This window comes from Microcebus murinus, chromosome 12, assembly GCF_040939455.1.
Source record: "Microcebus murinus isolate Inina chromosome 12, M.murinus_Inina_mat1.0, whole genome shotgun sequence".
Lineage (NCBI taxonomy): Eukaryota > Metazoa > Chordata > Mammalia > Primates > Cheirogaleidae > Microcebus > Microcebus murinus.
Window position 1 is genome coordinate 9,107,538 of NC_134115.1, and position 27,289 is coordinate 9,134,826.

Below are 27,289 nucleotides of genomic sequence, written 5' to 3' on the forward strand. Positions count from 1 at the left end.
TCAGGAGTTTGAGGTTGCTGTGAGCTAGGCTGATGCCACACAGTACTCTAGCCAGGGCAACAGAGTGAGACAAGGTCTCAAAAAAAAAAAAAAAAAAAGAAAAAAGAATTAGGAAGAAAACCAGAAAGTTATAACGTAAGAGAAATAAAGTGAAGAGATTATTTCAAGAAAGAATGATCAACAGGGACAAATGCTATAGGTCAGCTGAAGAGGGTGTTGTTGGAGACAATGCCACTGCACATAGAAAACAAGTTGTTTATAGCTTTGAGGCCACATACCCAAAGAGTTGTAAGGAGACAGACAAAAGTGATAGAAGTTAATGACCTCTATATGTAGTTTCTAAATGTAGGCTATTCCCAAGATTCTGTTCATTCCTGTTTTCAGCATGGAATTTTGAGTGAGAAAGTCAAGTGTCAGCTCTGAAACATAGTTGGTATAGGTCCCAGGGAATTTAATATAAGCCTCTCTGAACCTTGGTTTTCTGAAATGTACAATATTGATAATATTTATCTCAAAGAATTGGGAGATCAAATCAGAGATTATATTCAATAAAAAGCCAACTGCTACTGAGTTAGATGTAATTATTCATTTCAAATTTAGAACTGAAAAAGAGAAGGAATGGAAACTTGAAAACTGGCATGGTTAGAGGAATAACTTTTTTGAGATCCATGAGACATAACTACATCTGTAGAAAGAGGAAGGAGCTAGAAGGAAAGGAAAGGATAAAAATGCAAGTGATAAACAGCATAAGAGGAAGCATGAATGGTAAGGATCAAGATGTAGATTATATTATATTATAATAACTTAGGAAGTAGAGAAAAAAGAGGCAAAAGGACACGGAAGTTCTGAGGCTGGGCAAGGAAATCAAGGAGGTCATTCAAGGCTTACACATAGGAGGTAAGAGCTTTTGAAAAGGATAAGAGTAGAAGGTCTTGTAGATAAAGTTTAGAACTGCCATGAAAAATGCTACAGGCAGTAAAAAAGAGCAGAATTAGGATGCTTATGAGAGCATCATTACTCTTAGGTACACCCAAATAAGGATGAATTCAAGTAGAACAGCATTCAATGATACACTACTTAAAAAAGAAAATTTTGCACCCATTAGGCACACTAGAGGAAGGTGAACACTTTTCCCTTTAGAAAGCCACAGGTGATGTAACTCTTTCATGGACTTAACCAGAATCTGCCGATCGACTGACATGGGCTATAGGTAGGAACCTCGCCTTTTTCTCACACCATGCATGAGTGGAGGAAAATGCCACTCATGGCATTTTGGTGGATGCTATCTATTCCTGACCTTTCTGGCAGCTTCAAGTAATTATCTTTTCCTAAATAAATTAATATGTATAAACAAATAAGAAATATTAAGTTAACTACATATTTGATTATATACTCTTCAATTCAATGCCTTGGGGTGCAGAATTTCTTCATGTGTTAAACAAAGGAGGTACACTAGATGATTTCTTATGCTCCCCTAGCTCTGACATCAGGACTGTTTGGACAATGAAGCATTTACCTTCCTGTTCCTCTTCACTGTCACTTTCTAGAAATCGGGAGTCCATGCGAAATCTCTCATCGGTGCCAAAGTGTGACTGTAAATCCATGAGCTGCACAAAGAACATACACAACTGATAGCCATATTCTCAAGAAATTGCTTTTAAAGATGACTCTCCAAGTACAACTTCCCAGAGCACTTGCTCCCCAAATAAACATCCCAACATTGAAATGTGGATCAAGGTCTGCTTGCATTTACCTATATTTAAGGACTAAGTCAAAACATAAGGACATCTTGCAAGGTTTATTATTTTCAGTCTTCACTAACCTTCTGTCCAGCTCTGCCCTCAAACTGAGGTTTAATTTTGAATCTATTACTATCATCTTCAGAATCAGGTTCCTCATTATCACTGCTGTCAAACAGCTTCCCAGATGCTTTATCCACAGACTCCTATGAGAAAACAGAAACACTTATTAATAAATGAGCCAATCAACATGTCCTTCATAAGGTAATCTTCTCCCTCACATTTAAAAGCCAACAACCCTGGCGGGGCACAGTGGCTCACACCTATAATCTTAGCACTTTGGGAGGCTGAGGCAGGAAAATTGCTTGAACCCAGGAGTTGGAGACTAGCCTGAGCAACATAGCAAGACCCTGTCTCTCAAAAAAATTAAAAAATAAAATAAAATCCAACAACCCAGATGCATCTACCAGGGATGAGTAGATGGCATGTCAGATGTTAACTCCTGTTTCAGTTATATCTAACTGGCCTCAAGGATCATTAATCCAAGGGCCTCCCAATATAGCCTGGATTTGGGAGGTAGTTATTATTACATCCAAGAACACTTTCTGCAGTGTTTCACTAATATTGATGTCATTTTCCAGATGATGTAGAGAGTATAGGTTCATATGGGAGAAAATCTCCAAGACCCTGTAGTCTCAGTGTGTGGTAGTTTGAGGAGCCCTGGGTCTCATCTAGGCTCTCAGGAAGATTTTATGTTGAGATTGGCAGTTGTGTGGAGGTCTTTGTATGTAATAGACGGAAGTAGATCTGCAAAAGTAGATGAAGGCCCACAGGGACAGCTGAACTTCTTACTTTCACCAGTTCTTCTCCTGGATGGCTCTGCTCCTGAGTGGATAATATCTCCTCTGTTTCACTTTCACTATCGGAACCGAAGATGATGTGTGTTGGCTTGTCCTCTGGATGACCATCCTAGGAAAGTCATCAAAAGCATTACATCTTACGATAACTAAACTTCAAACTGAACAATGTCCAAAGCTATCATCTGCTTCCCCCGCCAGGTCTACTTCCTGTCTTTTTTCCTTATCTAGCGAATGCCATCCTCATCTGTTTATTTGCCAGACAGAAACTTAAGACTCCTGTTTCTCTTCCTATCAAGTGATCACCAAGTCCTATCAATTCAGCCTTCTTGGTATCTCTTAAATCTATTCCTTTTGTCATTGCCTTGGTTTTGGGTCTCAACTTCCCAAAGGCTCTCCCTGGTTCCTGATTTGATCCATTGAATTTATTTTCATTGTGGCCTAAAGGATTTCTCCCAAACAGAAGTCGCCAAACTTTTTCTGTAAGGGGCCAATGGATAAGTATTCAGGCTTGCAGGCCACATATGGTCTCTGTCCTGTACTCAAAAACCATTTTTAACTTGAAGATCACACATAAATAGGCCATGGGCTATATGGCCAGCAAACTGTAGTTCACCAACTCCTGTTCCAAAATAGACACAACTAATCTTCATTCCTTTGCTTAAAATTTTTCACTGTCTTTTCAGAGCCTTAAGAATAAAGTTTAACCTCTGTAGCTTTTTCACAAGTCACTCCTACTTATTGCTTTTGCCTCATTTCTTGCCACCTGACACTCTATAACTTTCAGTCACACTAATTGAAAATATTCACTATTGTACAGACTGTTTCTTTTTCCTGGCATGGCTTTCTTCTCCCTACCTACTCTCACCTGTGCCTGACCAACTCCTATTTATCTTTTCACACTACTCGGCTCAAGCTGAGGAAGCTCCCGACAGGCCTGATACTTCTCCTGCATCCTGCCAGGGCACAGGGACATACCCCTCTTTCTGCCCCATGGAACTGAACTGTGACTGTCTGCCATACCATGAGCCAATAACTACTTTAGAGGCAGGACCACCATCCTCATTCTGTAAATCTGGCATTTACTGTACAGATGTACTTATCATTTAGTAAGTGATTTATATGTAAATTGAGAAACATTAGATATATTACTTAACTATATCAGTTACAGCTTCTAAACAGAATTATAGAGAAAATTTTAGATAAAAAAATTAATTAAACATGTTTTCAGTAAACAGAGTTTAATCTCACTTCCTTTGAGATATACTACAGAGGGTGAAAACAGTCAAGGACACAAAACATGAAACTGGTAAACACTAAGACAATCAGCTCTTATAGATCTACCTTCAGGGGAAGGAAAAGTTGCACTTTGAGAAAGTTCTTGTTAAATGTACAGATTGAAAATGCACTCACCAGATTTGCCAGAGCATTATGCACCAGCTTCTTCTGCACTTCTTTTGCTTTTTGCCTTGCCTTCAAGGCTGCCAAACGCTTCTGGTTGTCTTCAGCATGCTTATCCTTAGCACTCACATCTGAGGAGTTACTAATAGAAAGTGAGAAGTCAGTTTTGCTTTTCTGAGTGTCCTTCCTGGAAGAGACCTTTGGCGATTTATTAAAAGATGTGAGGCTGTTTAAATCAGACCTTTCTTCCTCTGAAACTTTTGTCTTTGTGGTACTATGGCAACTATCTTTGTCAGAGCCTACCTTGTGAGTCTTTGCACTTAAACTTAAGGATTTCTTACCTTTTAATGGCAACAGACTAGAAATAGGATTCCTACTTCCCTTTTCTGAACTGCTGGAGGACTCCACCTTGCAATCTGGACTCTCAAAAGTGGACTGTCTTTTTTGAAGCTGAATATGGTTTGGGTCATTTGCCCTCTCTGCATGTTGGCATGGAGTCAGTTCATTCGAGCCATTAGCATGTGGAGAACCATTTTCCATGGAAATGCTACTGGTATCCTCATGTTTCAAGGAATTCTGATCTTCATTTATATTGTTAGGTGCAACACTCCCTTTCAAGGATTTTTTCATTGACTCCTTTCCATAGAGACTGCTTATTCCCTTGAAAGCCTGAAATTTTGGTTTTAAGTTGTTTTCCTTTGGTTTCTGTTTACCACAGGTGTTCTCTCCTTCTAAAAGGGAAGCCAAAATTTCCTCAGGATGAATACACTCTCGTCCTCTGAGGAAGCTATCAGGAGTCTTGGGGCTCTTGGAAACTCTGTCAAACTTGCAGTGGGTGGTGGATTCTAGGCTATCACTCTCAGTATCTTCATTTTGAATCTTCAGATCACTGCCAGCCAACTGCTCCAAATCAGCTAAAGTGAGATTCACATGGAGACAGTTTTTCATGATGGCATTATACTCCTTGTCTTCTTCAGATTCAGCTAATTCTGATGTAGAACCAGCATCTTCACTGCTACTGGAGTCAGATGGAGATTTACAATTAAGAGGTTTCACCCCAGGACTGAGGGATGACTTTACATTGTTTTTTCTTTTTTGTACTTTAATACAATGACCAGAAAGCTCAGAGTTTTCTCTATTTTTGAAAGAAGTTTCCTTGTAGATAGATTTTTCCATTTGTGAAAATTCTGTACTGTTTTTGACCTTACCGATATTTTTTTTCATTGCAATGATTTCATCTGTATCTCCTGAATCATATTCACAGTCATTTCCCATAATATCATTATCACTAACAAGGCAAGAGACATTATTTTTGATATCTAAACCTGTTAAATGAAGTTTGTGAACATCTGATTTGAAGTCATCCCTTACAACTTCAAAGTGATCATCTTCAGATTCATTTATCGAGGACCACGTAGTTCTCTGTAAATTTTCCTCTTTTGCAATCATCGCTTTTAATTCATCTTCAGAATCAATATCATCATCAGACATGCTATTTCTCTTCCTAGCAGTTTCCAAGCCAGATGTCTGAAAAAGTGCATTATTAAACTTTTGAGTATCAGGGCCAAGTTCAGGGGGTGATTTATCAGGAGTAATGGAATCACAAGGTCTTTTTCGTCTAGCTTGTTGCTGTGTTAAGTATGGACTCTCTATCATCCAACTGGACCTTGGATTCATGGTTAGAGACCCAGTGGAAACTTTGTCCTTTGGCACTTTTATCATCTTCTTAGATGGGCCATGAAAGTCAGAGAACTCTCCTCGCCGTTTTTTACTCATGGGGTCGTTGCCTCCTTCTATTTCCCAGGTGAGGTTAGATATAGGAATGGTATTTGGGAAATCCTCCCCTATTTTCTTTAGGTTGTGGCAGTATTTTGATGGATCATATTTTATGATGTTACCCAAAGTCAAGGAACAAAACTAGTTTTAGGAAAACCTATCAATCTGGTGAAACAAAGAATACTGTTTAATCTTGAGCGAGTCATTTATCTTCACTTACCTTCAGTTTCCTATCAAACAAAATGAGAACTTCACCAGGTGACCTTTCAGGGTCTAAGAAATTGTGCTTTTAAATATATTTCCCAACTTAAAACCAAGTACAACCACTATTAGCTGGCAGAAAATACTTGGACCATATATAGATATTATAGCGAACCTGTTCAGATTATATTCTAGGTATACAGCCCCAGGACTGTATACCTAGCAGACAGAGTTCTGGATTCAGGGGAACTCAAAAGGGCATGGTTAGATGACACATGTCCTTTATTCTCAAACTCTTTTGGCTATTCCTCTCTTCTCAGTACTTACTCATTCTAGTTCTGATTTTCCTAGATCAATCACATGCATTTCACATGAATTCACTCTCTGCAACACATTTTTTTTTTTGAGACAAGATCTTGCTCTGTTACCTGAACTAGAGTGCAGTGATGTCACAGCGCACTGCAACCCTAAGCTCTTGTGCTCAAACAATCCTTCTGCCTCAGCCCCCTGAGTAGCTGGGACTATAGGCGCAAACCAACATGCCTGGCTATTTTTTAAAAAAAATTTTATAGAGATGGGGTCTCGCTATGTTGCACAGGCTGGTCTCAAATTCCTGGGCTTAAGTGATTCTCCCACCTCAGCCTCCCAAAGTGCTAGAATTACAGGTATGAGCCACCACACCTGGCCCACAATACATTTTTTAGGTCTTTATTAGAAAGCTAATAATTCTTTACCAGGGCTGTTTTGTTGTTGACATTATCCAGAAAGATTCTATTTAATGTGAATGTGCTGTAATGATACCTGCCATTTGCTGAATCTCTAAAACATATGAATAGGCAAGTATTGTTTAAGCTATTGCTCTTTTAAAGATCCTCTGTTCATTTATTAGCTACTTAATACATGCCAATTATACGTGAGGTGTGCCAAAAGTGTCTATTATCTCTACTACCCTTTAACATCTAACCCTTGCTGTCAGTGGCTGCCACTGGTGGGAAGCCAGAAAATGGGGAGGAAAAAAATCAATACTTCCTGGCTTTGTGGCTCTATCACAGAGGGTAGAATTAGTAGCTATGGCCAGGGCTACTGGGACCTCAATTCAGGCAGTGGCCTCAGTGGCACAGTAGCCATGGTTTCTGAAGATGCATCTTTTTGGTTCTCTATCCGCAAGGGTGGGTGGGAGTGGTTTACTGCAGCTGTTAATCACTAGGCAATCTGACTATCAGCTTTTGGCTCCGCCAGCACTTTTATAAACCAATTTTACGTATTACATGCCCTCTGACATAACTAAACTGTTTCTGCTTCCCTGACTGAAACACAGGGTTAAAAGCTGAAGGGTATACCAAGAGAGGCCTCTGCCTAGACATCTATGACACCAGGTTTTGAAGATCTTGGACAATCTGACCTTACTGAATGGACATCATTATTTGCTCTCCCTGGGCTCCATACTCTTTTTTTACCCATTGTTCTCTTGCCTGTCTCCATATTTTTATCTACTATTTTCCTCCTTCCAGGACTACTTCCTATTTCTTTCTATTATGTTAAAACATAACTTAGTTCTTCTAGAAGTGTCTTTAAGGATGGCCCCTTGTTCTTTCACCCCACTTTAGCTCCTTTAGCAATAGGTTTGAATCCAAGTGCATCAAGAAGATGAATAAATTAATAAGCAAAACTGCTTCTTTTTTTTTTTTTTACTCGAGACAGAGTCTCGCTTTGTTGCCCAGGCTAGAGTGAGTGCTGTGGTGTCAGCCTAGCTCACAGCAATCGCAAACTCCTGGACTCAAGCAATCCTGCTGCCTCAGCCTCCCAAATATCTGGGACTACAGGCATGTGCCACCATGCCTGGCTAATTGCCACCATGCCCGGCTAATTTTTTCTATATGTATTAATTGGCCAATTAATTTCTTTCTATTTATAATAGAGACGGGGTCTCGCTCTTGCTCAGGCTGGTTTCGAACTCCTAACCTCAAGCAATCCGCCCGCCTCAGCCTCCCAGAGTGGTAGGATTACAGGCATGAGCCACCGCGCCCAGCCGCAAAACTGCTTCTTTGGCACTCAGCATTTGAATTTCCCCTTTCCCCCCATTAAAATAAATTTTTTTAATTTCAGAATGTTATGGGAGTATAAATGTTTTGGTTACATGGATTGCTTTTGTATAGGTTGACTCAAAGTATAAGTGTGCTCATCACCCAGATGGTGTATATTGTGCCTGCTATGTATGATTTCACCCATACCCTGAATTTCTTACTTGTATAAAACCTCACTCCACTCTCTCATTATTCTCTGTTTCACATATGTAGGTAAATACCTTGCTTAGAAATTAGGAAGATAATGCACTGCTCAACAAACAACTCAAGATTTACTGATAGAGGCTGTGAAATGCTAAAGGTATTTTGCCAATATCCATCACTAGCAAATAATAATTACTCTAAGAGGCCAATCATAAGGATATTTTATGTTTATGTCGATTCTTGAGGTGAAGAACGGGTAAGACTCTTCCAAATTTACTCACAACCCAATTCTAAAAGAAAAAAAAAAGAATTCATTTATTATATGTCACAAAGGAAAAAGATGATAACAACATTATAGAAATATAATTTTTAAAAACTGAACTCAAACAGTGGGCTATGAACTCATGGTGGACTATGATTCCTGTTAGGTTTAGTTTTCTGACAATGAAACAAGAGTTCTCAAAGAGAAAAACTGTGAGAGAAAATAAAAAAATAGGAAATTTGGAACAGCTATCAGCCCAAGTAAGCTGTGTAGGATGCTACACAAAAAACATTAGCCATTAAAAAGGCAAATTGGGACTTGCCTGTACTCCTCACCACCTATGTTCCTTATACGTTCACCTTGGCCTGGGTTTTGATTTCTCTTTCTATAAAACGGTGGAGAACTATGCTCGCTCAGAAGTTGTAAACACACCTTGAAAATCATAAAGCACTATCTATGTTATCTGCTTCAAAGCAAGGGAAAAAAGGCACCTGGCTTTAGATGTGAGAGGTGTGATTACATAGTCTCAGACATCAGCTCTTGGGTTGGCTCTGGCTACAGAGACTCACCTTGTGCCCTGGCACTTCTGTCCCTGGCACAGCTTTCATATGGAAATTCATCCCTTCCATCTTTTCTAACAAGTTGCTGTGGCCTGCTGTTGATTTTTCTCTTTTTGTTTTTGCTTCTTCTCTCTCTTGGGCCAATCTGCATTAAAGAGAAAATATAAATAAAAGAGTTAAGGTAATCAATCATGTAAAATGGTTATTTCCCTTCAGGTGACCCTAAATGAGTTATTTATAAAGTATATATATAGTTATTTATAAAGTAAATATACTTATATAGTTATTTATATAATTATATAGTATATAAATATACTATATAGTTATTTATAAGGTAAATAACTTTATAGTTTTAAAAACCAAAATAAAACAAAACTCTTTGTTAATAGCTTATATAATTTCCAGAACATACAAGTAATATGTTTTCATTGTAGAATATTGAAAAATATGGGAACACGAAGAAAACAAAATGTATTCCCTATCCCATATCCTATTGTTAACATTGTCTACTTATTTCACCTCCATTCCATATGTAAATATGTACATTTTAAAATGTAATCCAGATAATACTCTAAATACAGCTGGGTACCCTTTATGTATCAACTTATCATCACATATTCTTTGAAAATATCACCATAATTGCTGCAAAACACACCATTAGACAAAATTATCATAATTTATTGACCAGGCGCCTACTGACAGCAACAGAGCAGTATAGGGCTGGACAGGATCAAGGGGATTTTTCATCAGGGATGTTAAACTAGAGCACAAAATTTCTCTCCTCCTGGTCTGCCCACTCCAGTCAGGTTCCCTAAGCCCTAACATCCACTCCAACATCTGTGCTCTGCTCCAGCAGATGCCCCAGCTCTCCTTCCTGGAAGACAGAGACCATGGGTCAGAAGCTCTCTCATTTTTCCCCTTTCAACTTTTGTACTTTTGGAGTTTTATGTGTCCTTTCTCCCTTCCCTCTCCTCCATGAGGAAGAGGTGGCTTTCAGAGCCCAATTTGCTAGCTCTTGATTATTTCTACCTTCCTAATGAAGATGCCATCTTAACGTCCAATACAAATTACCCCCACCTTACTCAGAACTGGACAACTACACTGACCAGTCCTCACTGGCCTCACTGCCTCTGATCTGTCTCCTTTATGTTCCACTTCCCAGAATGGCCATGATATTCATGCTCCTCATGCACATCGACACAGGCACTCCAAGGCAACTGCATTGTGGGTGCACACTGCTCAGCATGGGGCCCTAGTGCCTGCACACAGTAAGCACTCAAGTATACTGAATGAATGGCACATGACCACCCTATTCAGTCAGAGGCCTCCAGCTGAGGAACAAAATCAAATTATCACCTTTTTCATAAGACAAGTCCCCTAATACATGCCTCCAGTAGGCTGCCTGCCACTTGTTTTAATCTGTATCTGCTCTTGGAACATTTCACTGGTTTAGAACAATATCATCAACTCTCTTCGTTGCTCCATCTGTATATTTTTAGATTCTCTCTAATTTGAAAGCTGCCAAACTAATATTTTTTCTCCCTGATAATACCTTTAGGATTTTAAAAGCTCTAATGGTTGTTACACAGTCTTGTTTTTAAATCACTTGTACCTCTCACACAGGGATCTCCTATTATCTTTATAACTTTGTACGATATTACCATTAATAGAGATAATATCAACATAAACAATTTAGTAGTATCTATTAAAATTTAAATGTGGATAAATCTAAGATTCAGCAACTCTTTTTTTTATTTATTTTTATTTTCCGAGACAGAGTCTTCCTCTGTTGCACTTGCTAAAGTGCAGTGGTGTCATCACAGCTCACTGCAACCTCAAATTCCTTGCCTCAAGTGATCCTCCTAACTCAGCCTCCTGAGTAGCTAGGACTATAGGTGTGCACCATGATACCCAGCTAATTTTTCTATTTTTAGTAGAGATGGGGTCTTGCTTTTGCTCAGGCTGGTCTCAAACTCCTGAGCTCAAAGCAATACTGCTGCCTCAGTCTCTCAGAATGCTAGGATTTTAGGTGTGAGCCACTGTGCCCAGCCTGACTCCTTTTTTGACATAAAAACCCTAGAAAAACACTTGCACAAATTCAGGAGACATGCTCAACAATCATCTAAGATGAAAAAATGGAAACACAATAAATGTCCACCAGAGGGGAGAGACAAGCTATACTGTGGTATAGCCATTTTCTGAAACAGTACTAACAGCTGTTATAAAGAAGGGGGGAAAATCTACATTGCCACAAAAGATTGTGCTAAAAGACAAAATAAAAACATAGATATACTTTTCTAGGTTAATATATACATATATAAATGGCCTGAATTACCTTTTTCAGTAGGGGATTCAGAGTTGAGAGGTACTTAGCTCTACTTGTTATGCTTGAATTTGCCAAGAATGTAATAATATATTACCTGATAATTTCAAATAAATTAAGTGAATACATAAAACCATTTTCAAGATAAAAATAGGGTTTAAATTCACATGGAGCAAAACTTACCTGTGCAAAAAGCTTTCTTTTGCTAGCTGAATTTGTAATGTTCCACCTTTCCATCTTGTTTTGTTTAAAATAGTCATACCTATAAGGTAAAGAATTATTACCCAAGTACATGGCAAAGCAAAAATATATTTCACCATGTGCTTTTTCTAATTATTTAGTACCAAGAAAACTAGACTTATTTATCACAAAGAGACACAGAGGAAGTGGAAGAAAGAAAATGAGACCTGGAGAGAGAGGGGGGACCTAGGATCTGTCTCATCTTGACCACTTACTAAAAAGGTTCTTATACTTCCTATCTCACAGTGCTAGTAGATTGGAATGAGGCAAAACTCGTAAACTATAAAGCAAAACTTGCAATTTGTTTATAAACCACCATAAACCCCTAAATAACTGACATTTGTTTGATATTTCATTCTTTTTTCCCATACTATAACAAGGAAACATTAATGTAATCTTTTCAGGTTAAATCAGAGAACACTTTGGAATCCTGTGCATTTTTTTTTTACACTATAGTTGCTTGCTAGAATGGGAACTCAATGTCCACTTGTTTTTTTCTTTTTTACAATTTTTTTGTAGAGACAGGGTCTTGCTATGTTGCCCAGGGTAGTTTGAACTCCTGGACTCAAGTGATCCTCCTGCCTCAGACCCCCAAAGTGGTAGGATTAATTGCAGGAGCCATTTTTATTTATCACCTCATACTAATTATTACTGTATAACTTGCAAATGAATTAACTGCAAATGAATGAACTTTCTTTGAATTGCTATGCCCAGAAGTTGATTTTTCTGCATATCCTTTTCCTGAATAATAACCACTAACAGAATTTTCCAGGTGCTAGGTACTATACTAAGTACAAATGTATCATTTAATTCTTACAGTAATATTATGAGGTGAGCATTATATTTTGTCATTCATCATATAAGCAAATTGGGGCTTTGAAGTTTAAATAACTTCCCACAGTCACATAGCCTAGCTGATGTGTTCTTAACCACAACTTTATATTTGTCACATATATTTCCTCACTGAACAATAAAGCAATTTTCTTGCAAATGAAATTATAAAAGAGTAATGGCCTTCTTTGTCTATTTTCATGTTCCTTTTACTTATCTTTCAATGTCTTTTGACTTTTCAGCCTCCAAGTAACTAGAATACATTGCTGCATCAGTGGCATTATGGATTATCTCCCCTTCCTCCTTCACAGAAGGCCACCGTTTGCACTTGGCTTTACTAAATTTATAGACAAGCGATTTTATAATTTCAAGGACATGGTCTTACAAGGGCATATTCTAAAGCCCTCTTCTTACAGTATTTAAGGATAAGGATTAGCTGACCAAGAAATGAACAGATGGAGGAGGAAGAGTGTAGCATAATATGCGGTGGGATATGTGTATCCAGCAGTTTCTGTGAAAGCTTGGTTCCTCTTTCAAAATATTTGAGAATAGTAGTTTTTAAAAAAACCCAATAGCAATGTGCTGCCATTTGTCTTCTGATGCCTAATGAGATGGACCTAAATCTGCAGAGTTGTAGGATACCAGAATTCTCTTGATTGTGGTTGTCCCTCCAGATGACTTAAAAGTGCTGTTGAGGTTTAGATTTAGAATCAAAGTTATTCCAAGTGACACAAACTGGCAAGTACTTCAGAAAGTATATGGCTATCTTACATTTTTTCAGGTCTGCTTCTGCTACTTTGATGTTGATATATGCAAAGATTTTCTCTGGGTTTCCTAAAAAATAAAAATAAAAATAAATTTATTTAAACTTTCATCTAGGAACAATGTAAAAATGATTAAGTTTTTACATTAAAAAAATTAATTTTTGAAAATTTACTCTTTGAAAGAAAAACATTATTATATTTTTGAGACAGAGTCTCAGCTCTGTCGCCTTAGGTAGTACAATGGCGTCATATTAGCTCACTGCAACCTGAAACTCCTGGGCTCAAGCGATCCTCCTGCCTCAGCCTCCCAAGTAGCTGGGACTACAGGAATGAGCCACAATGGCCAGTTAATTTTTCTATTTTTAGTAGAGAAGGGGTCTTGCTCTTGCTCGGGCTGGTTTTGAACTCCTGAGCTCAAGCAATCTTCCTGCCTCCACCTCCCAGAGTGCTAGGATTATAGGTGTGAACCAATACACCCAGCCTTGAAAGAAAAACTTTATCTAGTTTTGACTGGATACAAAAATTGCATTTTTAAAGTATGATTATCAAAATATTCCAAAAAAGTCAATAAGAAAAAATGTCAAGTAGTTAAGGAAATATCTTGATTGTATGCTAGTGACATTCTACTTCATCAGGACACTTAATCAATGTCAGAATGTCAGCTGTGAAAACTTAGTTATATGTTTCTGAAATCAGATGTTTTGCAATCTAGAATTTTTCTGATTTCAGAAACGAATTCTGGTCAAGTTCTGAATCATATGTAACACCTCCAGGACATCACATTACACTTGGTGTTCACAACTAATATACATCTCTGAGGTTGCTTTATTTTATAACACTACCTGAGATACATCTGCTTTTACCCAGTGAAGGACTATAAACTTACCTTGGTCATCTTTCCGTGTGATGATCTCCACGTTAGAAACTTCTCCAAATCTGCTGAACTGATTACGTAGGTCTGTTTCAGAAATGGCCTTGCCAAGGCCACCCACAAAAAGGCGCTTTGTTTCTCTGCTGGCTTTCATGAAGGCTGGGCATATATATATACTCAGTGTATTCTAGTGGGAAAAGCAATTTCTTATATTCAGACAAGAGTTCTTTCCCTTCGTTCTTCTCAAATCTAACAAACAACTCTTTGCTCTTAACTTTCTGTGCTAAATTGGTCACTTGGACTTGTGTTTCACTTGCTATTGTATTGCTTCCAAGTTTTATCCCTATAGATTTTCTGCTCAAGCCCTACAACCACATTCTCTACGAAGCACTTCCGAACCACATCCTCACACTCATAAAGACACACGTACAGGCAGATGCTTTCCCTCTAAAAATGGCCACAATATTACACTCTACACCTTCTCATTTACTTATTCATGTTGTTAGGTGTTTTTCCTTCATTCATTCATATGTTCACTTATTGACTTCAGCAAACATTTGCAGAAATAGGATGTGGCAGGTAATACACTAAAGCTGCAGTCCCCGACCCCCTGGCACAAGGTGAGCCGCCAGTGAGGGAAGCTTCTATGTATTTACAGCCATTTCCTATTGCTTGCATCACTGCATAAGCTCCACTTCCTGTCAGATCAGAGGTAGCATTAGATTCTCAGAAGAGCATGAAACCCACTGTAAACTATACATCTGAGAGATCTTGGTTCCGTGCTCTTTATGACAATCTAATGCCTGATGATCTGAGGTGGAGCTGAGGTGGTGATGCTAGCGCTGGGGAGTGGCTGCAAATACAGATTATCGCTAGCAGAGAGGTTTGACTGCACAATAAGTGCAATGTGCTTGAAGCATCCCCACCCCTCGCCCTGTGGAAAACTGTCTTCCATGAAACCTGACCCTGGTGCCAAAAAGTTTTGGGACCACTGCACTAAAGGATAAAAAGACAGGTCTCCATCCTGGAGCTCTTCACAAGTAAATAAATGCTGCAATTACAATATTATGTCGCAATAAAAGTACTTGCAAAATGCTATTCAGGCACAAAAAGAGCAAACTGAAATTACAGTGAATACAGACTTGTATTTTTATTATATGCCCACACTATACAAAGTAGTTTGCATGTATCCTATATCTCAGATGAGCAGATGAGGTTAAGTCACCATCGTAAGGCCATACCTAAAATTAGTGGTGAAGCCAGGATTATAATCCAGGTCTAAATTCAGAACTTGGAATACTTAACACTATATTACACAAATTGTTGGATTACAACAGATTCAGAAAAACTTTTCCAGAGATACTGAGGACTGTCATACCATCTTTCATCTCGTTTAACACCCCACAGGCGCTCAGCTCCCACCCTGCCCATCAGCAAGAGCTGAGAGACTCCTTCCAAGTGAAACCTAAAAACAGCGCCCAGAAGCCCAACGCATGGCATGTATTCTGGGCAGAGCTAGGTCTACCTCTTCCTGGTAGCCTCCGCCCCCAACCTCTCCACCCCACCCTTCTTCCTCCGGGAAGACCCGAAGAAGGGAAGTCAGGTGAGGCCTCGCCACTTCACAAGCTCCAAGCCCACTCCTCACCACGTCGTCTCCTGCAGCCAGCAGTGCAGCAGCCCCTTTCTTGATGTCACATGTCCCAACAGGAGTATTCGTCTCTTCCTTCCTACTTGATTTCCAACCCAGCCTCCTAAGGTTCCGTTACCACACTCAGTTCCTGAGAGTTCTTTATTTCGTTTTCTGTTCTCCGGCCTACAGTGATGCCTCCGACACCTTCCCCTCAATACCGTCGAAGGGCCCAAACCCAAATCCCCTAGTTCCTACTCAAGAGGCTTATCGCCATGTGTTCACCGATTCCTGGCCTAGGTTGGCGGAAGTGACGGATCAGAAGAAAAATAACTAGGCGCTCCCCTTACGTCACTCGGAACCGCCTCTTCAGTGACACGGCCGGGTGGTTCCAAGGTTGCTGGCGGGGGTGGGCAGCTGAGAACTTGGGCTTCGGGTTGGAACGTACCAGCTCTCTCGAAAGTGTAGGGCCTGCTTCAAGACACACAGCTATAGAACGTCAGGGACCCGGATATCGTGCGAGTGCGGGGTTGGACGCGCTGGGCAGTGGAGTTCACGCGTTGCTTTCCGGTCTCCCCCCGCGTGAGCCCCGGGATGGTCCGCACTGGAGCGAGCGCGCGAGACTTGAAGCGCCCGGCTAGCTGCGGCAGTCGGGAGGTGACAGCGGCGCTTCAGCACCTGCTCGCTTCAGTGCCGCGTCATGGATGCCGAGCTGGCTGAGGTGCGCGCCTTGCAAGCTGAGATAGCGGCTCTTCGGCGGGCGTGTGAGGAGCCGCTGGCGCCCTGGGAGGAGACGTCCCGAGTCCAGTACGTGGCCCCTGCCCATCCCGTCAGGCTAGCCGGCCCGTGTCCCCAGCCACAGACATTCCCGGGCTCCTACTGCTAGCCTGGCCTTTGCTGAAAACTGTAGCGTGGAACGCCCGAAATGTGGGCATGAACTAGTGTCGGTCCTGTAAGACGGTGGCCCAGAGTTGTGGGCACCGCGTATGGAGCCCGGTTGTAAACGCAGTGCAGTGCATTAACTCGTTTAATCGCAGTGGTATGCGTCGATGACCATCAAGAAGAAAGTCTCCCTTTGGGTAGTCAGAGGTATCTAGTTGGGATTTAATAACTCCATTTGGTTTCAAGGCATTTTTTTTAATGGGTCAGCTAACCATGGCAAGTGATAGTGACTTTTGTTTATGATAATGTAAAATTTCGTTTGAAAAATAAGGTGAAAAAGTTGATGTAAGGAAAAACAGTTAACATAGCCTGTGTTGGAGAATTTGGCAATTCTCTGAGGTAGGTGCTGTTGTTAACCCCGTTTTATAGTTAAGGAAACTGAGGCTCAGAGAAGTTAAGTAGCTTGCCCCGTGTTCCAGAGAAAGGAAGTGTCAGAGCTGGATTGGGACCCAAAAATCTAACTCCAAAGTCTAGGCACTTGCTTTTCGTTTACTGAAGGAGAGAAAAAGGTCTGTAACAGTTAATCATGTTTTTTTTTCTTTTTTTAAGACAGAGTCTCACTCTCTTGCCCAGATTAGAGTGAGTGCCATGGCATCAGCCTAACTCACAGCAACCTCAATCTCCTGGGCTCAAGGGATCCTGCTGCCTCAGCCTCTCGAGTAGCTGGGACTACAGGCATGAGCCACCATGCCTGGCTAATTTTTTCTATATATATTAGTTGGCCAATTAATTTCTTTCTAGTTTTAGTAGAGACGGGATCTCACTCAGGCTGGTTTCGAACTCCTGACCTTGAGCAATCCTCTCGCCTTGGCCTCCCAGAGTGCTAGGATTACAGGCGTGAGCCACCACGCCCGGCCTACAGTTAATCATGTATCTTAAACATGCAAGCTGCTTGAAAATATAAACTATCTTCATTTTTTAAGTCAAGGCTAATTTGACATAGTTGTAGAGAGAATGAGATTTTCCTCAGCTTACTGGACAAGAGTTTGTAGAAAATGGAAGGAGGAGAAAGAGGTCTAAAGAAAATGTTTGCATGCATGTTCTATGTGGTCATGAAAGTAGAGGATTCTCTGATTGGTAAAAACAGGTGAACAGGGCACATATATACTCCTTCACAAGTGACAGTAATTGCATTAATGACCCTCGTTACTTAAGATGTGTCCCACAGATTGGAAGTTTTAGCATGACCTGGGAATTTGTTAGAAGTACAGACTTCAGTTGCATCCTGGATCTACTGAACCAGAATCTGCATTTTAAAAGGACACCTTGCTCTAACAGACAACATCTGTGCACACTTTAAAGTTTGAGAAGCAATGTATCATACATACTATGGGGAAAAGTGGTTTCTTTACTGGTCACAAGTTGTTATTAGCCCAGAATAGCATAGTAGATTACTCATGTAATCTGGGACTCTTCAATAATTGAGTTGGGAAATCAGAAGAGACCAGACTGTGACAGACATAAAATCTCAGTCCAAAATACTTGGATTTAATTTGAAGTTTCTTTTCACTATGAGGAGGAAAATTGGAACCTGTATACCAAGCTTTTGAAATTGTTGTATGGATTGGAGGTGGGAAAATTGGAGTTACAGTATTCAGTTATATCCATGTGTCCAGCTGTGGAGCCAAATTGGCTGCCTACAAATCCTGGCTCTGTTATTGGCTGAATGATCTTAGTGAAGTGATCTCCCCTTTCTGTGCTTCAGTTTCCTCCTTGGTAAAATCGTAGCCAATTTACTGGTTTGTTATGAGGACTAATTGAGTTAATATACTTGATTCATTTAAAACAGTACTTGTATCATTATAGTAACTAACACTAATTAGTAGACCATTGATTTTTTTTTTTTTTTTTGAGACAGAGTCTCTTTTGCCTGGGCTAGAGTGCTGTGGTATCAACCTAGCTCACAGCAACCTCAAACTCCTGGGCTTAAGGAATACTTCTGCCTCAGCCTCTCAAGTAGCTGGAGCTATAGGCATGCACCACCATGCCCAGCTAATTTTTTCCTATATATTTTTAGTTTTCCAACTAATTTCCTTCTATATTTGGTAGAGATGGGGTCTTGCTCTTGCTCAGGCTAGTCTGGAACTCCTGTGCTCAAATGGTCCACCCACTTCAGCCTCCCAGAGTGCTAGGATTACAGGTGTGAGCCACTGTGCCCAGCCAGTAGACCATTGATTTTTAAACTCAAGTTATATATAAATTTGTTTTATAGGAAAAAAATTTCTTGTGAACACCTAATTTTGACAAATTTTTATGCTAATTAAGACAAATTTACAAATAAAACTAAAACCAATAAAAATTCAAACTAATCCAAAATAGTTCAAACAAACATTATTAGTTGAAATAGATCAATGATATTTTGGTCAAAGTAAATAGCTGTTATGAATGAAAATATGCAGGTTCTCCTTTTTTGTGGTAAATTGCACATAACATAAAATTTACTATTTTAATGATTTTTAAGAGTATTGTTCAGTGGCATTACACACGTTCACATTGTTGGATGACCATCACCACTATCCATCTCCAGAAATTTTTCATCACCCCAAACTGAAACTCTATACCCATTAAATAATAACTCCTCATTTTCCCTCCAATAACCACAGGTTCTTAAGTCCTGTATATTTTTCCTTTAATGTGATGACTTGCCACTTTGCTTTATTGGAAATACCTTGAAATTTTCATTCATAGGTGACATTTGGTGTTAACTTGTCAGGAGCTCATCCCTCGAGTATGCAGATTGCCTCTGTTCTTTTTTCATTGACTTTCTATATTTAAAGCAGTTTGGGGGGTCATCAATCTATGATGGTAATGCAAAAGGGCATGATACAGAATGTACTAAATACAGAATGTAGTAAATATTTTAAATTAGCATTGAAAACAAAATTTAAGAAGTTTACAGACTTTATGCAAGTCTTGAATCCCCAATGTTAAGAATATGGAGTTAGATTATTCCCTGTATACATGATACAACGTCATGGAAACATTGGCTAATATAGTGGAATTAGAAATTGTAAAGGAGGGCTAGTTCTATGAGGGAGCAGAAAGGATGACACTTGGTCCAGATTTGAGGCAACTGAAGGAGGCAAAGACAGCTTCCTAGATATGGAGTCCGAAATATCTAGACGAAGACTTTATCATTAACAAAAGTAGGGGAATTTAGAGGAAAAGCTGATTCAAGGAAAAAACATTTGGTCAATCAAGCTAGATTTACTTTGCAGGAAGAAGATATATGGTTAAAGGTATATTTTAGGAGTTACTGATGTAGAGGAGCTGAGGCTAGTCATTGAGTATTCATCTGGAAGGAAAGAGTACATATTTAGGACAGCAGAGGTTGAGTGTTAGGGTTTTCCTCTAATGTTGGAGACAAGAAGCAGAGATAGGAGAGGACCCAAGGTATAAAGTGAGAATCAGGATAATCATGCCCCAGAATCCAAGGAAGGGATGTTTTAAGATGGCAGAAGTCAACAATATAGCATATAGCAATATAGAGAGTGTAAAGGAAATAATGAGAAAAAGTAAAATAGCATCCAATGCAATTATTATCTAAAATTTAATTCTTTTTTAAAAGGAAAATAGATTTATATGTTCTTAGCGCAGAATGTCTGCTTATAGTGGTATTGAAAGAAATTACTCTATTTTTCTTTCCTTAGGAATTTTTACTCCCTGTAAGAGTTCTAGAGAAATCACTTTCTTAGTAAGAAATGTTCTGTGATATTTACTTGTGTTATGAACTAAAGTTAGCTAATCAATTTTGTTTTTTTAAAACTATAAAGCATCTTTTTAAATAATTTGAGAGGTCTTGGTGTATCAAACATTTAGGTTAGAATTTCCTGGATTAGAGCTGACATTTTAATTTTGCGAGGTACACCTGTTATAGCTTATTTTAAAGGTGTTTCTCATATGTAGAAATATGGTAGTATAATTTGGTTATGTTTGTTTTTTGTTAAAGAGGGTGGTGATAGTAGTCATGTTGGTTTTGAAAAAATTCTTACAAAGTTTTTCATTGGAGAGGGGAGGTGATTTAATAAGAAGAGAATAATGGACAAATTTGGGAATGGTTTGAGGGGAATTAGATGAAACATTTTTTAGTACTTGGAGTAATTATTTCTGATGTTTGCTTTTTAGAAAATCATTTCAAGAAATATGTCAATCAGATTCTGAAGGATGGAAATCTTCACAAGATCTGAGAGGTCAGCTTGGACATTTAGAATCAGAACTTTCATTTTTAAGTACGCTTACTGGCATCAATATAAGAAATTACTCTATGAAGACAGAAGACCTAACAAGCACTGAGATGACAGAAAAGAGTAAGCCTTATTTTTAATCCAGAAGTGTATTGTAGCTTACTTTATTATGCATAGGCAATTGGTTGAATTAAAATTCTATAAGGTAACTACTAGAAAGTATGGTTGTGGTAAACTTGTTTAGTCAGGTGTCTTTTGTATTTTTTTTTGAGACAGAGTCTCACTTTGTTGCCCAGGCTAGAGTGAGTGCCATGGTGTCAACCTAGCTCATAGCAACCTCAATCTCCTGGGCTCAAGCGATCCTACTGCCTCAGCCTCCCGAGTAGCTGAGATTACAGGCATGCACCACCATGCCCGGCTAATTTTTTGTATATATATTTTTTTAGTTGGTCAATTAATTTCTTTCTATTTTTAGTAGAGATGGGGTCTCGCTCAGGCTGGTTTTGCACTTCTGACCTTGAGCGATCCACCCGCCTTGCCTCCCAGAGTGCTAGGATTACAGGCGTGAGTCACCATGCCTGGCCAGTCAGGTGTCTTTCGAACATCACAGTGTGCATAATACTCTTAAAAGCTACCTGAGGTAAATCTTAAAGGACACAGTTTCTGTCATTAAGGACCATAATAGTCAAGTAATAGTGATAAATGATTAGTGATTTTAAGAACAACAGTACCATTAATTTGTAAATTTTAGGAGCAATTCATCGCTGATGTGAAAGCTGCCTTATCTAGTATTTTATTCCTAACAATTATGGTCTTTGGCTAAGATAAGTGTTTCAACAACTGGACCTTTTGCCAGATGGAAAGTTTCTGATCCCAGTGACTAAATTTTATTGCCAAAGATCTGTGATGCACTAACATGTAAGGGGAAGCTACTTTAGCTGTAAAACTAGATGTCAAGAACTTTGGTTGGACAAGTATAGCATTCCTTAAAGCAGAAATCATTTTTTAGTACTGCTTCCTGATTTTTCCACCAAATATAACCCTTATGATACGGGAGAGGGAGAGTGACCTCAGAGCGTCTGAGGCAGCTTATTGCAGGGGGATTGAATTACATATAGAAAACAGAGTGATATATTTAGAGACCTAAATTATTTGAAGAGATGGAATACAGAGAGAGAGTAAGTCCAGCAGTGAGAATAAGTCCAGTAGAAGACTTTTACTTATGTAAAAGTCTCAACATAAAGATTAGGCATAGAGTCCTAAGAAATCGCTAATGTGGCCCAAATGGAAGATTTCAGACAGGTATATCACAAGATGTGAAATGCTTTTCTTCTGTCTTTGAGCAGTATGTGGTCATTTTAGAAAACTGGAAAAAATATAAAAATTATAAAGAAGAAATACCATTTTAAACCCAGAAATCTAAGTAGTTGTGGGAATTTCTTGAATTGTGAAGCAATTTAGCAATTGTATTTGTACTGGAAGAGGAAGATTTTGAATAAGAAAAGAATAAAGACCGAGGCCAATAGCCAAATGCAATCTACATATGAAATATTCTAGTCAGAACAAGACATCTGACAAGGTAGTGCCTTGTGCCAGTGGTTTTCAGATACTTCTTTTTCTGTTTTTCACAAGAAGGAGCCTCTACCTGAGAATAGAATTGCATAATATCTTTTTTTTTTCTTTCTTTGAGACATAGTCTGTCTCTATTGCCTGGGATAGAGTGCCGTGGCGTCAGCCAATCTCACAGCAACCTCACACTCCTGGGCTCAAGGGATCCTACTGCCTCAGCCTCCTGAGTAGCTGGGACTACAGGCATGTGCCACCATGCCTGGCTAATTTTTTCTATATATATTTTTTTAGTTGTCCAGATAATTTCTTTCTATTTGTAGTAGAGACGGGATCTCACTCTTGATCAGGCTGATCCCAACCCCAACCCTAACTCCTGACCTTGACCAATCCACCTGCCTTGGCCTCCCAGAGTGCTAGGATAACAGGCGTGAGCCACCATGCCCACCCTGCATAATATCTTAAAGAGGTGAAACAGCTGATAACCTTCACAGCTTAAAGATAATTGAAAGCCCTGTCATTGAAGATTTTATTTTCATATGCCACATTTCTGTTTTGCCACATTTTGAAACACAGAAAAAAGATAATCAGGTAAAAATAAATGATTGTTCCTAACAAAGTTAAGTGATACAACAGTGTTTAAAATGGTGTTTGCAATAATACTGTATTTTGACAGCTTTTTAATCTATTGAGCAAATTGAAAGCAAAATAGTTTGATTTAGCTGATGTGTTTGGTAACCTAAAAATGCCATCAAATATTTAGTTAATCAACAAATAATTACCATGTCTAGTCCAGTCACTTGGCCAGGTACTGTTGGAAAAACAAAGAGCTATTTGAAATCTATTTCTTTCAAAAGATACTAATGGAGCAGACACAGTTCCTGTGCTGTGTTAATGAACATAGCAGAAGCTAGATAATTAGGTGATCTCGTTCCCTTCAAAATAGTCATGTTTGAAGAATGTGTACTTTATTGTAGTTATGCTTTCATTTCTCCAAACATTTTTATAACTCTTCTTTTGGAATTTCCTTTAGTGCCTATGATGATGCTTTTGAATACTCTCAATTTGATTGCTTAAAAGTAGGTTTACAAACTAAGTAATGGAGTTTGGAGTCCAAAATTAAGTGGTACTGCAAGGTAATGACAGTAGTTTTTAAATTTTTTTCTTGTCTTTTGACTAGCTGTAAAAGTATGTTGTTAAAAATACATGGATGGGCTTGATAATTGATTGTTTTGAAGGGCTAGTTCTCTTCTGGTGTCTGAACTTTGTTAAAAATATACCCTTATTATTTAAAAAAAAAATAGTATGTTCAAATTAAAGAGTACTGAGCTGAAAACTTGTCATGCTATATATATTTATGCATGGCATTCTTCCATAAAGAAAAATAAAGCCTGGACCTCAGACAAATCAGGATGTCTCTTTGGGCCTTGAGTTTCTTGTCTACAAAAAAAGGGGTTGAACTAGGTTATTTCCAAAATTCCATCTGCATTTTGTCTTTTTCTCTTTCTCTTCTTTTTTTCTTTTTTTTTTTTTTGAGATAGAGTCTTGCTCGGTCACCTAGGCTACAATGCAGTGGCATGATCATAGCTCACTGAAGCCTCAAACTCCTGGGTTCAAGTGATCCTCCTGGCTCAGCCTCCTGAGTAGCTAGGACTATGGGCATGAACCACCATGCCTGGATAATTTTTTTAAAAAGATTCTTTATAGAGATGGGGTCTCACTATGTTGCTGAGGCTGCTGTCAAATTCCTGGGCTCAAGTGATCCTCCTGCATCCCAAAGTGCTAGGGTTATAGGTGTGAGCCAGCACATCAGCCTCCATTTTTTCTTTACCACATTTTTGGCACATTAATTTTTATGGACAAAGCCCAAGGTCATTAAGATTTTCTGCTGTGTTAGCTTCTAGGAGTTTACAGGTTGGGGTTTTATATTTAGATCTGTGATCTATTTTGAGATAACTTTTGTTAAAGGTATAAAGTCAGGGTCGAGATTATTATTATTATTTTAGTATGTGAATGTCATTTGTTCTAGCACCTTTTGTTGAAAAGACTGTCCTTTCTCCATTGAATTGCATTTGTTCCTTTGTCAAAGATCAGTTGGATATATTTGTGTAAGGTTTATTTCTGGGCTGTGTATTCTGTTCTGTTGAACCATTTGTCTACTCTTTCACTAATTCCACATTCTTTTTTTTTGATGTTTGACATGATACATTTTTTTTCCCCGCCCCCATCCCACCTGCCCAATACCCTATTACTGTAGTACCTATGTGACCACTTAGGTGCTGTTCAGTTAATACCAATTTGCTGGTGAGTATATGTGGTGATTGTTTTTCCATTCTCGGGAAACTTCACTTAATAGTATGGGTTCCAGCTCTAACCAGGAAAATATAAGATGTGCTATGTCAAATTCCACATTCTTGGTTACTGTAGCTTTATAGTAAGTCTCAAAATTGGGTAGTTGAAATTCTTCAACTTTATTCATATGGTGCTGGCTTTTCTGGATCTTTCGCCTTTCCATATAAACTTGAGAATCTGTTTGTCAGTATCCGCAAAGTGACTTGCTGGGATGTAGATTGAATTGCATTGAATCTGTAGATCAAGTTGGGATGAACTTACATCGTAACAATATTGCGTCTTCCTTAGCTGTTTATTTTTTAAATCCCAGATCCAATCCATGATCAGGCATTGCATGTAGCTGTCATGTCTCTTTAGTCTCCTTTAATTTAGCCAACCTTTCTGTCCTTTATGACATTGACATCTTTGAAGGCCACTTGTATTATAGATTGTCCTTCAATTTCTTTTTTTCTGATGGTTTTCTCTTAATGAGATTCAGGATATGTATTTTTGGTAGGAAAACTATGAAAATGATGTTTTGACTACTTATTGAACAGATCTTTTACCAGTCTTCCTATTTTGAGCCCGAAGTTCATTCCCATTCATGCTTACTTAGTTTTGCTGATTCAGAATGCCCTTCTGGTATTCTGCTGTGTAAATGAACTTCTGGAATTTTCCCATTGCTGTTTTAGGTTTTAATTTTCCTGGAGCTTCCAGGTCACTTCTACTTGTCTGTGTGCTATCTACTTCATCCATCTGATTTCCAGCTTCCAATATTAGGTTTCTCTTAATTGTACCCTTCTAAAAATAACTTCATTAGCAAAACTAGATGACTAAATAAAGTCAGAATAGTGCTTACCTCTTTGGGGTAGGGTATAGCCTGAGAAAGGACATGAGAGAAATTTATGGGTACTATTATCATTTCTATATCATGATCTGGGTGGTAGTTACATGGGTAACCATATGTGTAGAAAAATTATTGAGCTGTGTACTTAAGAACAGGACATTTTATGCATGTTATACCTCAAAAATATCATTTATCACTGTCATTTTAGTGAAGTTTTGAGAGAGCAGAGAAAAACACATGAATTTAATTTACTGTCTTTAACAAGAACTGGATAATGTTGAAAAAATGAAAAACATTTAACAGTTAACTTGATTCAAACTTGTATAGCGTTTTTTTTTTTTTTTTTTTTTTTTTTTTTTGAGACAGATTCTTGCTTGTTGACCAGGCTAGAGTGAGTGCCGTGGCGTCAGCCTAGCTCACAGCAACCTCAAACTCCTGGGCTCCAGCAATCCTTCTGCCTCAGCCTCCCGAGTAGCTGGGACTACAGGCATATGCCACCATGCCTGGCTAATTTTTTCTCTATATATTAGTTGGCCAATTAATTTCTTTCTATTTATAGTAGAGACGGGGTCTCGCTCTTGCTCAGGCTGGTTTCGAACTCCTGACCTCGAGCAATCCGCCCGCCTCAGCCTCCCAGAGTGCTAGGATTACAGGCGTGAGCCACCGCGCCCGGCTTGTATAGGGTTTTAATAGTACATTTCTATTTCTTAACCTAATCTTTGGTATAACTGAGAACTAGAAGTACAAGTTGTTAATCCTATTTTGCCAAGATAATTGATTTGGTATACATTCTTCCAGATTTTTTCAATGCAATTACCAATGTACACTTTCATACATGTATTATAGATATACATACAAAATTAAGAAGAAAATAGTTATTTGCAAACAAAATATTTATTTTTCTGGTTTACAGGTATAAAGAAAGTTCTACAGAGACACAGATTATCAGGAAATTGCCACATGGTTGCATTTCAACTTGAATTTCAGATTCTGGAAATTCAGGTAAATTAAGGAGCATGTTGTGATAACAGAGATATTTATGCTATGAGATAAAACAAATCCCACACCCTAGCCTTGACCAGTGGCTGAGCTAAAGAGGAGTTCATGAGTCAGGTCCTCCTTATAGAACATTTATGCAGAGTGGTACCATTTTAAAAATAATCCAGTATAAATACTCCAGCAACTGCATATGGTAGGGTTGTTGCTGAAGCCATAGGTGCTTATTGTAGAGCAGGTAGCACGATGCTCCTTGACTCCTAGTGCAACCCTGAGGTTGTGGGAGCAGTTTTGGATGTCATCAGTAGTTAGCTGATATGCCAGCCATCTATTAACTATTAGTTATCTATTGCTGCTTAACAAATTTCCCCATAATTTAGCATCTTAAAACAACCAAAAATACATTCATCCCTTGGTATCCATGGGAGATGGATTTCAAGATTGCCCACTATATCAAAACCCACGGATGCTCAAAGTGGTATAGTATTTGTACATAATCTATGTGCTTCCATGCATTTTAAATCATCTCTAGGTTACTTATAATACCTAATACAGTGTAAATGCTATAAAATTATTGTTATACTGTATTGTTCAGGGAATGATGACAAGAAAAAAAAGTCTGTATACATCCAGTATAGATGCAACCATCTACTTTTTTTAAAAATATTTTTAATCTGAGGTTGGTTGAACCCAGATGTGGAACCCATGGATACAAAGTGCTAACTGTATTTATTAATTATCTC

At 38.7% G+C, this 27,289-nt stretch overlaps 2 protein-coding genes across 5 annotated transcripts in view; one reads left to right on the forward strand and one right to left on the reverse strand.

The window, feature by feature from the left end:
* Positions 1–16,027, reverse strand: part of NOL8 (nucleolar protein 8) — a 30,832-nt gene extending 14,805 nt beyond the window's left edge. For 2 of the 3 annotated variants that reach the window (XM_076008499.1, XM_076008498.1), the window contains exons 1-10: positions 15,699–16,027; positions 14,069–14,240; positions 13,190–13,252; positions 11,531–11,609; positions 9,034–9,169; positions 8,422–8,492; positions 4,010–5,888; positions 2,592–2,708; positions 1,823–1,945; positions 1,517–1,607 (exon numbers count right to left, since the gene is read on the reverse strand). In XM_076008499.1, coding sequence (XP_075864614.1) covers positions 1,517–1,607; positions 1,823–1,945; positions 2,592–2,708; positions 4,010–5,888; positions 8,422–8,492; positions 9,034–9,169; positions 11,531–11,609; positions 13,190–13,252; positions 14,069–14,207 — 2,698 coding nt within the window. In that variant the 5' untranslated portion in view covers positions 14,208–14,240; positions 15,699–16,027. Of the gene's footprint in view, positions 1–1,516; positions 1,608–1,822; positions 1,946–2,591; positions 2,709–4,009; positions 5,889–8,421; positions 8,493–9,033; positions 9,170–11,530; positions 11,610–13,189; positions 13,253–14,068; positions 14,241–15,698 lie in introns of those variants that run through there. The other variant, XM_076008500.1, reaches the window with a different exon arrangement.
* A 188-nt stretch (positions 16,028–16,215) lies between these two features.
* The window catches only part of CENPP (centromere protein P), a 232,289-nt gene continuing 221,215 nt past the window's right edge, over positions 16,216–27,289 (forward strand). Inside the window, exons 1-3 of one of the 2 annotated variants that reach the window (XM_012747144.3) lie at positions 16,216–16,401; positions 20,748–20,929; positions 26,464–26,552. In XM_012747144.3, the coding sequence (XP_012602598.1) occupies positions 16,385–16,401; positions 20,748–20,929; positions 26,464–26,552 (288 nt within the window). In that variant the 5' untranslated portion in view covers positions 16,216–16,384. Of the gene's footprint in view, positions 16,488–20,747; positions 20,930–26,463; positions 26,553–27,289 lie in introns of both variants that reach the window. The other variant, XM_012747142.3, reaches the window with a different exon arrangement.